Below are 18,276 nucleotides of genomic sequence, written 5' to 3' on the forward strand. Positions count from 1 at the left end.
CTAACAGCCCAGCTAATTAACCAGCTAACAATGGCCTGATAGACTGTAGGAGATAAAAATCAGATTGAATTTTGCTCAATAAAAGATGCTATCAGACATGAAAGTTCAGAGAAAATATGTAAAAGTTTGCGATGCGTTTCTGAGGCTCTGCGCTGTAAATCTGTTCTTTGGGTGAACTCTGCAACAGTCCAGCTTTATCTGACAAACTGGATGTTTTACATAAAGAGAGGGCAGGTCTGTTTATTCTGCGCTGATTAAAGCAGCAGGGGGGAGATTAGGAGAAATGATCTGCTGATGAATCTGTTTGTGCGGCTCTGTGTTTGCCTCCCAGTTCGCTCTGTTGTCAGAAACCCGTTAACAACATAATGAAGTACTTTTCCTGTGGAAATGCTTTGTACTTTCTGCCAGAGGAAACCACAGAGCTTTCAGGTTAAGTCTCTTGATATTAAGCAGTTGGTGAGTTTGAAACGTGTGACGGTTTAAAACCTCGTCTTAAATGTGCAGCAGAATCTGGAAGAAGACTGGAGGAGAATCTGATTTCTTCCAGCCTTCCTCGCAGACATGGTGTGAACAAGCCTGGACCGGATCTGCCAACTTTCACTGTTCAGCCTCCATCAGCCACAGCCTGGAGGGAAACGCTCTCCGTAGCACCAACCCGAAGCTAAAAGTCTAAACTGTTTGTGTCCAGGATGTGTGGGGTCTGCAGAGACGTTAGCTTCCCATTTTTTGACCTTTGACCTGTACTAGTCCTGTATGGAGGGAAGAATCTCCTCAGAGATGTAAAGTCCAGGTATCAGACGAGTGTTTGGCGTCGGAGTGAGAAACCTGCAGTCGAAGCTGAAGGTCGTCGCCGGGTGAGGATTCAGTTGGGACGTTTTTCACGCCAACCCAACCTGCTGCTGTTGGGAGCGAAAGAAAGAGACTGCGAACTTTAACCTTTAAAAGAAACATCAGGATTCTTGGTTTCCCTTTCATAGCTTTTTCATTTTTTACTTCCATCTCCAAGTTTTTCTGCCAGCAGTGATCCATCATCATTTATCCTGCTAATTAAAACTGAGTTATTAAAAATGGATTCGATGCTGGTCGTTTTCCATGCAGTCGGCGTTAGCCGGGTTTGGCCTGTTGCAGCTGCTCTGAAGGATATTTCACTGACACCTGAAGAAGATCTGTAATGTCTAAATGCGTTTATGAAACTAGCAGGAACCTGAATAAAGAATTAATATGTTTAGCATGTGTTGTTTTGAAAATGTCAGATTTCTTTTTTTCCCTGTTAAATCCCAGTTTAAATGTCATTGCTTACTGGCTTAGTGTCATTAATCTTGATATCGTTTATATTTTTTAAACCTTGTTGCTTGTCGTTGCTTGTATTCGGAGAACAAACCTCCACCTTCCTCAGGCTTTTCCTGACCTGCTGCTTTGTCTTTTTAAAATTGTCTGCAAACTTCTAGTCAGAAATTTCTGATTTCCTTCAACATGCAAACTCTGAGAATTCACGGACGACAACAGCAAAGTAAAAAGTCGAGTTCAATATGGTGACTTTTCTGTTGAGGTACGATGAGAGCCGCAGTAAGACCGAAGTGTCTGAAAGTGTTTTGCTTTTTTGGCAGTTGAAGCAACAAGTGGGTCTTCCATAAATAACCGTTTTTAATCAGATGTCAGGAGCTGGAACATCACCTGCTGTCCGGACGAGTGTCTCTGAAGTGAACCGCTGCTGAAGCTAATTAGTGATGATTAACTCAGAGTTGGACAAAGTTGTTGTTTTTCTCCTGTTGATCTGCCTCTTCATCCCGTCAGTCACTCTGTGCTCTATTTACGGCCAATTACAGATAATTTTGTTCATAAACTACAGGAAAGTGGGTCAGTCTTTACTAAACCTGGGAGTCTTTCAGCTTAACTGTCAAACTGAAAAGTTTCAGGTCTTAAAGGTAGAGATGGAACAAAATATCAGCTTTATAAGATGTGCTGGAATAATTTAATAAGGATCTCTACTGGGAGAAGAGGAATTATTTGTTTGCATATTGGTTTATCTGAAATGTAAAACATATTTAGTTTTTATTTAAGAGATGAATGCAGATGTAGGTTTCTTCAGGTGACGTTTAACTGCAGCTCCACTTTCATCCGGAGTTCCTCAAGGTTCCATCCTGGGTATCGTTCTGATTTTACAGCAAACAAAACTGACTTCATTTCATTTGGACAAACTGAGACTAAAAATCACCTGGATTCTTTTGTTGGGCCTCGATTTCATAAAACCCAACACTTTTTATGTGTAAACAAAAACATAAAAAGTGTCGAGTTCTGTGGTTTGTTATTCATAGTGTTTAAGATTGAGTCCATTACCTTTGTCATTTACTGCTTATGTTTTAAATATTGGAGGAAATTTCAATGAACTGAGAGCCACAAAAAGGTTAATATTAACCACATTAATCAGAAAGTAGGTAGAGTCAGTTTCACTTTCATTTTAAGCATCCTGCATACTGAGGTGAGTGAATCGTTGTGGCTTGAGATTAGTTAATTTGATCAAGAGGTCGTTGTATAGAAAGCCGTTGCTGCAGCTTTATTTTCCTGGAACTTCATGTGGGAGCGAAGATGCATAACCTGAAGATTAACTTTTAAAATTTTAAACGTTTTGATAATTCTTAGAATCCTTTTGTTTTAGTGATGGAGGTTTCCAGGTCGAAATTGACCCTCGTATGTTTACTTTTAGTTAATAGGGGAAAATATTAAGAATATGTTTATATTTTTAAAATTTTTTATATCTTCTCCATTTATTGTTGTTCCTCTTGTAGCTGATGATCTGTTTGCTCCTCAGCAGCATAAAACCTCAGAACTGGCCATTCAGCCTGAACTCCTCCAGTAAAACCAGGAGAACTCATATAAAACCATTTAAAGCTTCTGGAAGCTCCAAACATCTCCGGCGTCCCGGACTTCGTCCTGAGACGAACCGGGAAACCTTTTAGACGGGTTTTAAGAGGATTCTTCCAGTTGGAGGTGTTTCAGCTCCTCCTATGCCGCTGTTGTTGCTATGTGATAAAACTTTAACCCCTTCCTCTGTTGCCAGAGTTACAGGACTAAAGATGTAACCTTTACATGAGACGACAGAACCACCTTCCACAGGATGAAGGCAAGCTTCTTCTCTCAGGATGAATTACATCTTTATTATATATAGAATGAAAACTTGAACACAGCGAAAAAGGAAAGGACCAAACAATAACCTAAGAACAAAAGAAGAGTTTTAGTGTTTAATATAGATCTGCAGAAAGCTTTGTTGTCACAATACATTTGAGAAAAATTCCTCTGATTCTCCCTAAACACAGTTTTAACACAAAGTAAATATTGCATGCAGTATGTGGTGCTGATTAAATTTTCAGTCTTCCAGCAGCAGCAGCCCTCTGACTCCTCCTGCTTTCCCTCAATTTACCTGAATAAAAACGTCTGGAAACCTTCCAGCTGTATCGGATCAGAGTGAGACCTCCTGGAAGTGTGAGTGCAGAAAACGTCATTAAGTGGCTCAAAGTGAAGATCTGCAGTTTCTGCTCGTCTTTGTGTTGCTGAGTCGTTGTACCTGCAGGGGGCGATCTGCTGGAGCCGCCATGTTCCTGCCTCTGAAAGATCTGGGTCACACTACTGTACATTTTTACTCTGCTGTCATGCAAACAGATGCTTCAGATTCCCGTCAGGGTTTGCATTTCACTCGGCTTTCATCACGATGCGGCTGCAGAGCAGCAGAAAGGGGAGCGTCAGTCATGAGACCTGAAGATAAACTCAGAAAGACCCGACTGAGAGTCCAGAGGGAAAACAGAACCAAACAGTTGGATGGTAAAACAATATGCTGATGCTATAATCAGAATAAAGTTGTAGCAATGCAACAATAGTCATGTGCCAATGAAATCTAAATATTCCGAGAACAGTCATCAATAAAATGAGAATAAAAATATTACCAGAATCAATTTGTAATATTACAAAAATAAAGTAATATGACAGTCAAAATTATTAAAATAAAGTTGTAAAAATATGAACAATTCATAATAATATAGAGAATATAGCTGCAAGACAATATAATGTAATAATACAAGAATAAAGTCACAATATTATCAGAATGTAGCCATAATATTAGAATAATGTCAGAATTTTATGAGAATCCTACATGAAAAAGTTTTTCCCACTGCGTTGAATGAAGAATGTTGAGCATCTGTGAAATGATCATTTGTTACAGGAAACCTTCATCTTTAATCACATCAGCATCAAATCATCATCATCATCATCATCATCATCATCAGAACTTTGAAACGATTCTTTAAACGACTCAGAGACTCAGCTGCTCGCTTCACAGCCACATCATTTTATCCAAGCTTTTCCTCAATAAAACAACTTTTTTCTCATAATTTAACGGCTTTCTTATGGTAATATTACACCTTCATTCAGTTAAAAATAAATCCGTTCCCTCAGTCTGGCCCTAACGGACCGTCGTTCTCTGCAGTCCGGAGAAAAGCAGCCTGGAGAAACTTTGTCTGTGATTTACTTCAGATGAACGTCTTTAACTGGCTGCTGGAAATTCAGCAGAGAAACATTTCAAAGCTGCAGGATCGCAGCTCCTGCTCTAAAACATCCACACTGATTTTTATGGATTCTTTTAGTCAAGCTTGCAGGATGCTGGTCATTTATTAATAATTTATATCATAATCAAGCAGATTTCTATTCAAAACCAGAACATGTTGGGATAATTCTGATGCCTGTGGCTGTGAAAGTGCCGCTTTAGAGCCGCCATGTTTAGATGTCAGGTTCTGCTCAGCGGTTGTTTGAGTGGAATAATGTTCCACACAGACGGAGTGAAACTCGCCTGAGCTTCACGTTTCAGTCTGCAACCACATGATTAATCCACAATGACAATATTCTAATATTGTTTGTAGTGCAGATTCAGGGCCAGCCGCAGGAAGGAAGGATCCTCATCCAGGATCTGATGCAGCACTGGAGACTAAAACTCTTCTAACTTTCACTTCACTGTAAATGTATATAAATTATGCTAATTAGTCTTTTTACAGTTCAGTCAGTTTATAAAAACACTTTCAGATTCTCCAGTCAGCGATGCTCATATAAATGAATATCTGGGAACAAAGACTCGGTGGTCAGTCTCTAATACAGAGACAGTTTAATGTCTTATGCTTCATTTAAACCAGAACGTTTCTTAAAACCTGCTAAATATTCTCTCATGTTTCATAAATGGATATAAAAGGCAATCTGCATAAAAGCTTTGGGTTTTTGCACCACTTTGAATAATTCCCAGTTTGTGGAAGAGTCATTTGCTTCCATAATAATGAGTTAAAGTAAAATAAACTAGTTTGTCTGACTTATTGCCTCATTCATGCGGCTCCCCGGTCAGTTTATTGTTTCTCAGGTCAACCAAGTCACTTTAGATTTTTCTATTATTTCCAACATTCACTAAACTAAAAAAAATCAGAAAACATTTTGGTTGATAAGTTTCTGGTGCAGCAAACACACATCGGTTGTGAACTTTGAAGCCCGTTTGTGTTTTAGAACTGACCTTTGAACTGACCTTTGAACTGACCTTCACTCTTCGCCTGATGAGGCTTTGTGTGGTTTTATTTGATTCTTCCTGGTTTTAAACAGTAATAATAGTATAAAGAGAAACACAACGAGACAAAGAAACCCCGGACATTTCTGCGTCACTGGTTGCCATGGCGATCCTCTTCTTTTCTGGGGAGCACTTAGGCGCTTAAAGGGATAATTTATCAGTAAAACAAGAAGCTGTGTGAAACCGGATCAAAGCCGGTTAGAACCTGCTGTTTGCAACACATGAACATGTTTCTGCTGTTTTCTGCAGAGAATCAGGTTAAAGATTCTTCAGCTGCAGTGGAAGAAACATTCAACTAAAAGTTTAAAGTTTAGGTTTGTGCTCATCGCCTGCAGCAGCAGGACACAATCTGGAGACAGTAGATCTACGCTGTGAAGCATAAACTGTTCCTGTGGAGAAAACTGACATCATCTGAAACGATCCGTGGTGGTTCTGGGTTTTACTTGGATTATTTTGAGCTTTTTATTGTTATCAACAAAGCAGAGCATCATCACACTGTAAGGTAGAAAATATGATGTAAAATGTAAAACTGTAAAGAATGAATGAGCCACTAGGCTGTAATCAAATCTCTGTTATATTCATGCTATTGTATGTGGAGTTAAAATGTTTCCAAATATACTTTAATTTTAAGTTAAGGAGGTGCAAATTTTTCTAATTATTGATTTATTCCTTTGGTAACCATAAGAACAAAATGTTTCTAATTATTAAAAGGAGCAGACTACTTTATCCGTTTAAACATTACTGAAAGAAAACTAATTTTAAGTCTTTAAAATGAGTATTTTTTACTTTTACTGTTTGATATTTGCGTTTGCCAGAAGGCGGCCTGCCGCGTCTCCGTGTGACGTTGGAAGATTTAAAATCTGAAAACGTCTGAATCAACATCCTGTTGGTTCAGACGTGAAAAACGAGCTCAGCGTCTGCAAACAGACAACAATCCCACAGATCCGCTTCCTTTGTGCTGAGTTTTCTTTTCTTTCCCTAAATGCCTCATTTAAATGACCTGAACTTTAAAAACAAATTCTATGAAATTCTCCAGGAAAGAAACAAGCAGAACTTCTCCTTTATGCCTCACAGAGTTAAATTTCTGCTTTCCAACCAATCATCTGGATTTGATAATTATCAACCAGAAGCTGCTTTTCATAAAGATCTGTTCAACAAATCTGACCTCAGACGGAGGTCGTTCTGTTTCTGGATTCTGCAAATCAAATGACGAACTGAGTCTGAAGCTTTGGTTTCTTTGGGCCACACAGACGTGAACGCATCGATGTTTGCAGACAAAGAAAACATTAATTCTGCTTTAGTGGCTCTGAGCTCCAATTCCAGGCGTCATCCTGACCGGTGTTCAGACAAAAAACACTTTCTGTCAGAGGTTTGACAGAACGTTGCTTTTCTGCTCTTATTTCACACATGAACATGCACACACACACCCACACACACACACACACACACACACACACACACAAGTCAAAGGAAATTACTGTGTTCATTACTGAGCTCTAGACACTCTGATGTCTGAAGACCTCTAGAAAGTCACAAAAAAGGTCTTTTTATCTTTTCAATTACACCTCAGAGTGAAGGAGAGACTTTTGTGAAAGGAAAATTAATCCAGCGATGATGAGAGATGGACTCTGAAGCTGAGCAGCTCATAATTACATGCATCAAATTTAATGAAAGAAGCACAGGACGTGCTGGTGAGGCGTGATGGAGATCTCCTCTGTCTGCTGATCTGCTGGACCTGGCAGCCTGCAGCAGAACCCCGGTGAATGAGGCTGATCCGCTCCGGTTCTGGACAAAACCGTCATGTCTCTGAGAAGGAGGCTGAGCTCAGAGATTGCATCAGATGTTTCAGCGCATGAGAACATTTCTTTCCTGAAACTCTCGTCTCGTTTCTTCACACCTGAGAAATGATCCCAGAGATGCGTTCAGGGTTCTGATGTGACGCGGGAGAAATATTTTATCCAAAGTTTTCAGGCCCAGATTCAGACACTGGAGTCAAACAGATCAGACTTCCCAGTTAGCTAGCAGCTCTGCTCATCAGTTAGCTAGCGGCTAAATGTTTAGCTCTGCTCATCAGTTAGCTAGCAGCTAAATGTTTAGCTCTGCTCATCAGTTAGCTAGCAGCTCTGCTCATCAGTTAGCTAGCGGCTAAATGTTTAGCTCTGCTCATCAGTTAGCTAGCAGCTAAATGTTTAGCTCTGCTCATCAGTTAGCTGTCCACAGTCTGAACCTCTGATGTGTCACTTCCTGGATTTGCTGGTCCTGTTGCTCATTGACCAGGTTGGTTGCAACAGGATATGAAAATCCTTAAAGTTGAACTTTCACATGTTATTCTTACTCTGGTTCTGCAGCACCAACCAGACTGGGATGAACCCAGTTTCTCTCCCCAACTCACCAGCTGCTGCGCTTCCATTCCACATAATTGTATAAATTGGAATTACAAAAATAAATTTGCTTAATGAAAACGAGGCAATTCAGTAAAACGTTTTTGCACCAGGATGAGTTTTTTTTGTGTGGCTGAATCGAAATTGTTGTATTTGGCAAAACTGCAATGGAAAGAGTTTTTGTCACATGATCAACAACCAGGAAGTTGTTGGATGTTGGTGCTGCATGTTTTTCTTATCGAGTGATTTAAACTGTTTGAAAATATTTTTTCAATATTAATGATTTCTATGTTAATTAGTGAAAATGCAGCTACTGGACTTTTGGCCAGAACTTCCCTTTGGACGAGCAAAACTTTAATATTTTTACTCTTCATCCTTTAATATTATTTTTATGTAGTAGAAAAATAAAAAGTGTCGTTTTTCCTCCACTCTGCTAAACATTGAAGGTTTTTTTTCACTTAATCTTAACAGGATGTATCTTCGTCATTCCAGGTTGAAATTACACCTTCATCTGCTGGCATAAAAACTGTTATCAATGCAGCAGGTACCGGTTGCCATAGATACAAAAAATATTCCATCATTTATCCTCATGTGAGCCCGTTTTAATCAGGTTCTGATCACTGTCAGCTGGGTCCGGCTCTACTGCTCGTCCAAACAGAACCGCTTAACACCGACACACACTCACCCGGAATGACTGTAATTGGCCCCATGCTGATTGCAAAAGTATTCAGGAAAATTATACACATTACAGGATGAAGTCCTCAGCTGGAAGCCAGAGCGGAAAGGTGCAGAAATCTCCAGAAGAGGCTCTTCATGCTGATGAAAGGAGGCGGTAATTTTCTCAACAACTTATAATAACTCACATCTTCACCTTTTTTCCTTTTTCTCTTATTTTTCATCTGGTTCTGAACTTAGAGGAGGGAAGCTGAACCGTTTTTGTCCTGATCAGACAGAAACTGCAGCATCAGTGACCTTCCTGTTGTCAGACGGCAGGTTTAGGTGATGATGTCACAGCGTCGGCCATGGCAGCTAATGAACGCCTGCCTGAGCAGCGCCGATAACTCGGCATGACTCACAAAACTCCAACTGTACCCAAACGTCTCATCCTCTGCTGGCTTCACGGATAACGCTCTGCTTTCTGTCAGCTCAGTGTTATAGGCTGAGTGGAGCTTCGCTCACATCAGTTCAACACCAACGATGTTTCTAATAACTACACAGTAATAACACCATTATTACTATTGCTTATTAGAAACACCAAAGGTAAATCCTACAGCTCATAAAATGTTTGCATTTTGTTCACACTGACAGCCAGACGTTTCTGCCCAACAGACCATTTCCACTGGATTTGCTACATATTCACATCCAGAACCAATGAAGTCCTCGGCCTGTTCTGATGTTTCCGTCCAGTTTAGATTCATCTGGAAAAGCTTCAGAAGGAAACTTGTTGGACGAATCAGATCCCCTCTGCTGGGAAGCAACCAAACTGTCGTTTCACGCTCAGATGTCGGACTACGCTCCCTCTCCTCCCAGAATGTTTGAATTTATTTCCTCTTGCACAGATTTTCTCTCCTGTTTGCGTCTACGCAGATATCCTCCGGTTGTTTTTACTACCAACAATCCCAACCTACAGAAGCTAAAAGTTTCCATGACAAATGTGTGTAAAACTGTCAATATTTCGCTAATGGCTGCTTTGCAAACACCAGCCAATAGTGTGTCAAGTAACTAAAGACATTTTAGTATTTCAAAATGTGTTTAGAACATCAGAAATGCTCTATGGAAAAATCTGCAGTCTAAGATCCGCTGTCCATCATTCCTGGTGGAACCCAGAGGGAACCAGGGGGATCGGTTCCCTGGTGGAACCCAGAGGGACCGGTTCCCAGTAGGAACGGTTCCCAGAGGGACCCAGAGGGAACGGTTCCCAGTAGGAACGGTTCCCCGGTGGAACCCAGGGGGAACAGTTCCCGGTAGGAAAGGTTCCCAGAGGGATCCAGAGGGAACGGTTCCCTGGTGGAACCCAGAGGGATCGGTTCCCTGGTGGAACCCAGGGGGATCGGTTCCCGGTCGGAACGGTTCCCCGGTGGAACCCAGGGGGATCGGTTCCCGGTAGGAACGGTTCCCCGATGGAACCCAGGGGGATCAGTTCCCGGTAGGAACGGTTCCCAGAGGGTCTCAGAGGGATTGGTTCCCCGTTGAACTCTTCACCTTTTTGCTTCCTGTTTTATGACAGTTTGCAGTTATTGGTTCCGGTCTGAAACATCCCATAAAGCTTCAGAGATCTACGAATGAAGGCAGTTTGAAGCGACAGAACCGGGCCGATCAGTACAACGACACATTCGCTGACTGAAGAGTCCAGTTTACCTGGAAAAACGTTCGAAGCTCACATGTAGCAGCTGACGTCAGTCATCAGTGAGGATTTACTGAATGAAACCCTGGGAGGTTTTCTGCTAACGGCCCTGATATTAGAGACGTGCTGAGCTTTTCTTCTGAGGTGGAGAAGCTTTGAGGCAGTTTCTCCATATTTCCAGGGAATCGTGAACGTTGTGTTCCCGACCTTTACGTTCATCTCGCCGGCTGTATGCTCAGTCTGTCGTGTTCAGCCGTGGCTCCGTTTTGTTTCCAGGATTTATCCCTCTGGATCCCAGAGCAGGCTGAGTGGAAAGCAAAGGAATAAAGTCAGAACACCGAGGAGAAAAATAGTAAAACCAGCAAAAATGTTGTTTTCTCTGAGATGTAGGAAAAAATAACAGGAAGATGGCAGATTCAGCAATCTGTAAGAGAAAAGATCACAAGTCATTAGATTTTACTGAGGAACTGACTGATATTTTAGAGCATTTACTTTAAAACGTCTCACATCCTGAAGGATTCAGGTTGAATTTTTCTCTGGATCTGAAACTCACTGACTGAGATCAGTGATCATCCAGGTTCCACATTCAGGCTATTTTAGAAGTTTCACTCCTGCAGGTCAATCATGAAACGACACCTGAGAGCTGTGACTGATGAGCCGACGGCCGATTCATCTTCTGACCCATTAATCATAAATAGGTTGCTGCAGGTCGCTGCTCTTTGCTGCTGGTTGCTGCAGGTTGCTGCTCTTTGCTGCAGGTTGCTGTAGGTTGCTGCTCTTTGCTGCTGGTTGCTGCAGGTTGCTGCTCTTTGCTGCAGGTTGCTGTAGGTTGCTGCTCTTTGCTGCTGGTTGCTGCAGGTTGCTGCTCTTTGCTGCAGGTTGCTGCTCTTTGCTGCAGGTTGCTGTAGGTTGCTGCTCTTTGCTGCTGGTTGCTGCAGGTTGCTGCTCTTTGCTGCAGGTTGCTGCTCTTTGCTGCAGGTTGCTGTAGGTTGCTGCTCTTTGCTGCTGGTTGCTTGCACATGCAGTTTCTCACTCAGGAGTCGTAATGAAGAAAAGTTTCCACTCTGGTCTTCAGTCTTTGTTTCTCTTCAGGGAATTTCAGACGATCAACTAACAGCTGCAGTTTTGTGGCGACTGAAGCCGTTAAAATGGCAGCAGAGAGAATTTCTCTGTTTTAATGAACTGACCTCTGTTCTCCTCTGTTCTCCTCTGTTCTCCTCTGTTGTCCTCTGGTTCCCCTCTGGTTCTCCTCTGTTGTCCTCTGTTGTCCTCTGGTTCTCCCCTGGTTCTCCTCTGGTTCTCCTCTGTTCTCCTCTGTTCTCCTCTGTTGTCCTCTGGTTCTCCTCTGGTTCCTCTCTGTTCTCCTCTGGTTCCCCTCTGGTTCTCCTCTGTTCTCCTCTGTTGTCCTCTGGTTCTCCTCTGTTCCCCTCTGGTTCCTCTCTGTTCTCCTCTGGTTCCCCTCTGGTTCTCCTCTGTTCTCCTCTGTTCCCCTCTGGTTCTCCTCTGGTTCTCCTCTGTTCCCCTCTGGTTCCTCTCTGTTCTCCTCTGGTTCCCCTCTGGTTCTCCTCTGTTCTCCTCTGTTCCCCTCTGGTTCTCCTCTGGTTCTCCTCTGGTTCCCCTCTGGTTCTCCTCTGTTCTCCTCTGGTTCTCCTCTGTTCTCCTCTGGTTCCCCTATGTTCTGCTCTGGTTCTCCTCTGTTCCCCTCTGGTTCTCATCTGTTCCCCTCTGGTTCCCCTCTGTTCCCCTCTGGTTCTCCTCTGGTTCTCCTCTGTTCTCCTCTGGTTCTCCTCTGTTCCCCTCTGGTTCTCCTCTGGTTCTCCTCTGTTCCCCTCTGGTTCCTCTCTGTTCTCCTCTGGTTCTCCTCTGTTCCCCTCTGGTTCTTCTCTGGTTCCTCTCTGTACTCCTCTGGTTCTCCTCTGTTCCCCTCTGGTTCCCCTCTGTTCTCCTCTGGTTCCTCTCTGTTCCCCTCTGGTTCTCCTCTGTTCTCCTCTGGTTCTCCTCTGTTCTCCTCTGGTTCCCCTCTGTTCTCCTCTGGTTCTCCTCTGTTCCCGTCTGGTTCCCCTCTGTTCTCCTCTGGTTCCTCTCTGTTCCCCTCTGGTTCCCCTCTGTTCTCCTCTGGTTCCCCTCTGTTCCCCTCTGGTTCCCCTCTGTTCTCCTCTGGTTCCTCTCTGTTCCCCTCTGGTTCTTCTCTGGTTCCTCTCTGTTCTCCTCTGGTTCTCCTCTGTTCTCCTCTGGTTCCCCTCTGTTCTCTTCTGGTTCTCCTCTGTTCCCCTCTGGTTCCGCTCTGTTCTCCTCTGGTTCCTCTCTGTTCCCCTCTGGTTCTTCTCTGGTTCCTCTCTGTTCTCCTCTGGTTCTCCTCTGGTTCCCCTCTGGTTCTCCTCTGGTTCTCCTCTGTTCCCCTCTGGTTCCTCTCTGTTCTCCTCTGGTTCTCCTCTGTTCCCCTCTGGTTCTTCTCTGGTTCCTCTCTGTACTCCTCTGGTTCTCCTCTGTTCCCCTCTGGTTCCCCTCTGTTCCCCTCTGGTTCTCCTCTGTTCTCCTCTGGTTCTCCTCTGTTCTCCTCTGGTTCCCCTCTGTTCTCCTCTGGTTCTCCTCTGTTCCCGTCTGGTTCCCCTCTGTTCTCCTCTGGTTCCTCTCTGTTCTCCTCTGGTTCCCCTCTGTTCTCTTCTGGTTCTCCTCTGTTCCCCTCTGGTTCCCCTCTGTTCTCCTCTGGTTCCTCTCTGTTCTCCTCTGTTCTCCTCTGGTTCTCCTCTGGTTCCCCTCTGGTTCTCCTCTGTTGTCCTCTGGTTCTCCTCTGGTTCTCCTCTGTTCTCCTCTGGTTCTCCTCTGTTCTCCCCTGGTTCTCCTCTGTTCTCCTCTGTTCTCCTCTGTTCCCCTCTGGTTCCTCTCTGTTCTCCTCTGGTTCCCCTCTGGTTCTCCTCTGTTCCCCTCTGGTTCCTCCTCTGTTCTCCTCTGGTTCTCCTCTGGTTCCCCTCTGGTTCTCCTCTGTTCTCCTCTGTTCTCCTCTGGTTCCCCTCTGTTCTGCTCTGGTTCTCCTCTGTTCTCCTCTGGTTCTCCTCTGTTCCCCTCTGGTTCTCCTCTGTTCCCCTCTGATTCCCCTCTGTTCCCCTCTGGTTCTTCTCTGGTTCTCCTCTGGTTCTCCTCTGTTCCCCTCTGGTTCTTCTCTGGTTCCTCTCTGTACTCCTCTGGTTCCCCTCTGTTCTCCTCTGGTTCCTCTCTGTTCCCCTCTGGTTCTCCTCTGTTCTCCTCTGGTTCTCCTCTGTTCTCCTCTGGTTGTCCTCTGTTCTCCTCTGATTCCTCTCTGTTCCCCTCTGGTTCTCTTCTGGTTCCCCTCTGTTCTCCTCTGGTTCCTCTCTGTTCCCCTCTGGTTCTTCTCTGGTTCCTCTCTGTTCTCCTCTGGTTCCCCTCTGTTGTCCTCTGGTTCTCCTCTGGTTCTCCTCTGTTCTCCTCTGGTTCTCCTCTTTTCTCCCCTGGTTCTCCTCTGTTCTCCTCTGTTCTCCTCTGGTTCCCCTCTGGTTCTCCTCTGTTCTCCTCTGGTTCCCCTCTGTTCCCCTCTGGTTCTTCTCTGGTTCTCCTCTGGTTCTCCTCTGTTCCCCTCTTGTTCTCCTCTGGTTCTCCTCTGTTCCCCTCTGGTTCCTCTCTGTTATCCTCTGGTTCTCCTCTGTTCCCCTCTGGTTCCTCTCTGTTCCCCTCTGGTTCTCCTCTGTTCTCCTCTGTTCTTCTCTGGTTCCTCTCTGTACTCCTCTGGTTCCCCTCTGTTCCCCTCTGGTTCTCCTCTGTTCTCCTCTGGTTCCTCTCTGTTCCCCTCTGGTTCCCCTCTGGTTCTCCTCTTGTTCCCCTCTGGTTCCCCTCTGGTTCTCCTCTGGTTCTCCTCTGTTCCCCTCTGGTTCCTCTCTGTTCCCCTCTGGTTCTCCTCTGTTCTCCTCTGTTCTTCTCTGGTTCCTCTCTGTACTCCTCTGGTTCCCCTCTGTTCCCCTCTGGTTCTCCTCTGTTCTCCTCTGGTTCCTCTCTGTTCCCCTCTGGTTCCCCTCTGGTTCTCCTCTTGTTCCCCTCTGTTCCCCTCTGGTTCCCCTCTGTTCTCCTCTGGTTCCCCTCTGTTCTCCTCTGGTTCCTCTCTGTTCTCCTCTGTTCCCCTCTGTTCTCCTCTGTTGTCCTCTGGTTCTCCTCTGGTTCTCCTCTGTTGTCCTCTGGTTCTCCTCTGTTCTCCTCTGTTCCCCTCTGGTTCCCCTCTGTTCTCCTCTGTTCCCCTCTGGTTCCCCTCTTTTCTCCTCTGTTGTCCTCTGGTTCTCCCCTGGTTCTCCTCTGGTTCCCCTCTGTTCTCCTCTGTTCTCCTCTGTTCCCCTCTGGTTCCTCTCTGTTCTCCTCTGGTTCCCCTCTGGTTCCCCTCTGGTTCTTCTCTGGTTCTCCTCTGGTTCTCCTCTGTTCCCCTCTTGTTCTCCTCTGGTTCTCCTCTGTTCCCCTCTGGTTCCTCTCTGTTCTCCTCTGGTTCTCCTCTGTTCCCCTCTGGTTCTTCTCTGGTTCCTCTCTGTTCTCCTCTGGTTCTCCTCTGTTCTCCTCTGGTTCCCCTCTGTTCTCCTCTGGTTCCTCTCTGTTCCCCTCTCGTTCTCCTCTGTTCTCCTCTGTTCCCCTCTGGTTCTCCTCTGTTCTCCTCTGGTTCTCCTCTGTTCTCCTCTGGTTCTCCTCTGTTCTCCTCTGGTTGTCCTCTGTTCTCCTCTGATTCCTCTCTGTTCCCCTCTGGTTCTCCTCTGTTCTCCTCTGGTTCTCCTCTGTTCTCCTCTGGTTCTCCTCTGTTCTTCTCTGGTTCCTCTCTGTTCTCCTCTGGTTCCTCTCTGTTCCCCTCTGGTTCTCCTCTGTTCTCTTCTGGTTCTCCTCTGTTCTCCTCTGGTTCTCCTCTGTACTCCTCTGGTTCCCCTCTGTTCTCCTCTGGTTCCTCTCTGTTCCCCTCTCGTTCTCCTCTGTTCTCCTCTGTTCCCCTCTGGTTCTCCTCTGTTCTCCTCTGGTTCTCCTCTGTTCTCCTCTGGTTCTCCTCTGTTCTCCTCTGGTTGTCCTCTGTTCTCCTCTGATTCCTCTCTGTTCCCCTCTGGTTCTCCTCTGTTCTCCTCTGGTTCTCCTCTGTTCTCCTCTGGTTCTCCTCTGTTCTTCTCTGGTTCCTCTCTGTTCTCCTCTGGTTCCTCTCTGTTCCCCTCTGGTTCTCCTCTGTTCTCCTCTGGTTCTCCTCTGTTCTCCTCTGGTTCTCCTCTGGTTCTCCTCTGTTCCCCTCTGGTTCTTCTCTGGTTCCTCTCTGTTCTCCTCTGGTTCTCCTCTGGTTCCTCTCTGTTCTCCTCTGGTTCTCCTCTGTTCCCCTCTGGTTCTTCTCTGGTTCCTCTCTGTTCTCCTCTGGTTCTCCTCTGTTCTCCTCTGGTTCCCCTCTGTTCTCCTCTGGTTCCTCTCTGTTCCCCTCTCGTTCTCCTCTGTTCTCCTCTGTTCCCCTCTGGTTCTCCTCTGTTCTCCTCTGGTTCTCCTCTGTTCTCCTCTGGTTCTCCTCTGTTCTCCTCTGATTCCTCTCTGTTCCCCTCTGGTTCTCCTCTGTTCTCCTCTGGTTCTCCTCTGTTCTCCTCTGGTTCTCCTCTGTTCTTCTCTGGTTCCTCTCTGTTCTCCTCTGGTTCCTCTCTGTTCCCCTCTGGTTCTCCTCTGTTCTCCTCTGGTTCTCCTCTGTTCTCCTCTGGTTCTCCTCTGTACTCCTCTGGTTCCCCTCTGTTCTCCTCTGGTTCCTCTCTGTTCCCCTCTGGTTCTCCTCTGTTCTCTTCTGGTTCTCCTCTGTTCTCCTCTGGTTCCCCTCTGTTCTCCTCTGGTTCCTCTCTGTTCCCCTCTGGTTCTCCTCTGTTCTCCTCTGGTTCCCCTCTGTTCCCCTCTGTTCCCCTCTGTTCTCCTCTGGTTCCTCTCTGTTCCCCTCTGTTCCCCTTTGGTTCTCCTCTGTTCTCCTCTGGTTCCTCTCTGTTCCCCTCTGGTTCTCCTCTTTTCTCCTCTGGTTCTCCTCTGTTCCCCTCTGTTCTCCTCTGGTTCTCCTCTGTTCCCCTCTGTTCTCCTCTGGTTCTCCTCTGTTCTCCTCTGTTCCCCTCTGGTTCCCCTCTGTTCTCCTCTGGTTCTCCTCTGTTCCCCTCTGGTTCCCCTCTGTTCTCCTCTGGTTCCCCTCTGGTTCTCCTCTGGTTTTCCTCTGGTTCGCCTCTGGTTCTCCTCTGGTTCTCCTCTGTTCCCCTCTGTTCTCCTCTGGTTCTCCTCTGTTCCCCTCTGTTCTCCTCTGTTCTCCTCTGGTTCTCCTCTGTTCTCCTCTGGTTCTCCTCTGTTCCCCACTGTTCTCCTCTGTTCCCCTCTGGTTCCCCTCTGGTTCCCCTCTGGTTCTCCTCTGGTTCTCCTCTGTTCCCCTCTGTTCTCCTCTGGTTCTCCTCTGTTCCCCACTGTTCTCCTCTGTTCCCCTCTGGTTCCCCTCTGGTCCGGGTCCAGTTGAATCCGCCGGCTCTGCTCAGCATGCCCCGCAGCCCCACCTCCAGCGAGGATGAAATGGCCCAGAGTTTTTCCGACTACTCCGATGACGGCGCGTCCGACAGCTCCCGGGAGGAAACCATCTACGAGACGATAAGAGCGACCGGCGAGCCGCCGCAGAACCACATGGACGACATCCAGTCCAACTCGCTGGTGATCCGCGTCCTGATCCCAGACCTGCAGCAGACGGTGAGCAGCGGTCAGGATTTATGACTCCAAACTGAAACATGAACAGTTTATTTTTACACATGGACTCCAGGCTGCCAGGTTGGCTCGGTCCAGTTTGAATGTTTTTATCCAACTGCATCATTTTCTGCTCCTTTCATAATAAAATGCTTTAAATATTCTCAGCAGCAGTTGTTTACCATGGCTGCTTTCATAAAGCAAAAGTAGAAGAATATGAATATTTTAAATATTATCCAGAGTGATTAATGCTCCTGTTCTTCGGATCTTCTGTTGTGGATCAACGGGTTCATCGGTTCTCCAGACTTTCTGAGGCTTTCATAGTTTTTAGACTTTTGCAGCTCTTTCTCTCAGTTTGTATCTGATTCTGGAGGAACAGCTTGGAGCCGTTTGTCTGTGACCTGCACACACACACACACACACACACCCACACACACCTGCCCTTTTATCATCGGACAATATTTATTCTCCCTCATGTTTGTGTCATTTTTCCGCCCCAGTTTAGCTCAAAAACACAAGTTTTATTTTCACAGACAGAAGACGGGAGTTTTTGCCCTAAATGTCCCAAAGAGCTGAAGACTTGGTAAATATTCAGCTTCAGCTCTGGGCTTCATGACTCGTGTCCAGTTTATCTGCTGGAGATCAATTTATTACGTTTGGAATCTTATTTTTAAATCCACTTGATCTGTTTGGTTTTTTTCAGCTAATCTTAAAACACTTAATGCCTGAATTCACATCCAGTTGTGTAAGAAATATTAATATTTGTGTTTTAATGTCAGTCAGATGCTAAACTAAATAGAAGTTGTTAGTTTGAATATTTCCCCTACAGTTAGTGTGATTTTGGTGTTATGCTAATTAGTGAATGTTCATTTGTATTTGGTTTTATTGCTGCTGGTTGAGTCATTCTGGATCCCTGGTTCTCCCTCCGTCCTGAAGATGCTGATGGGTTTTGATGTTTGGCTCTTTGCCATTTCAGCGGTTCAAACTGGTGTAGTTAAAGTAAAGGGTTGTGTGAGTAAAACTGATGTTTTTCCAGATGGTAAAGCGTTTTTTTTTCTGTCTCACATGTTTGCGGTTCTTGTCTTCAGTGATCTCAGTAGAATCAGTTCACTGCAGCTGCCTCCTTTCAGCTTCTTCTTTACTCCTGAACTCTGAGCTGAACACGAATGAGTCAGAAACATTCAGCTGGACCAGATATAAAAAAACAAGGAAAATGTGAACAAATCCACTTTCCTTTGTTCCTCAGTAAGTTATTCTTCCAG

General features: G+C 45.3%; 1 protein-coding gene across 7 annotated transcripts in view; it reads left to right on the forward strand.

The window, feature by feature from the left end:
* The window catches only part of LOC114143663 (SH3 and multiple ankyrin repeat domains protein 2), a 187,670-nt gene that overhangs the window by 34,741 nt on the left and 134,653 nt on the right, over positions 1–18,276 (forward strand). For all 7 annotated transcript variants that reach the window (XM_028015920.1, XM_028015922.1, XM_028015924.1 and 4 more), the window contains exon 3: positions 16,793–17,020. In XM_028015920.1, the coding sequence (XP_027871721.1) occupies positions 16,793–17,020 (228 nt within the window). The remainder of the gene's footprint in view (positions 1–16,792; positions 17,021–18,276) is intronic.

Source organism: Xiphophorus couchianus, chromosome 4, assembly GCF_001444195.1.
Source record: "Xiphophorus couchianus chromosome 4, X_couchianus-1.0, whole genome shotgun sequence".
NCBI lineage: Eukaryota > Metazoa > Chordata > Actinopteri > Cyprinodontiformes > Poeciliidae > Xiphophorus > Xiphophorus couchianus.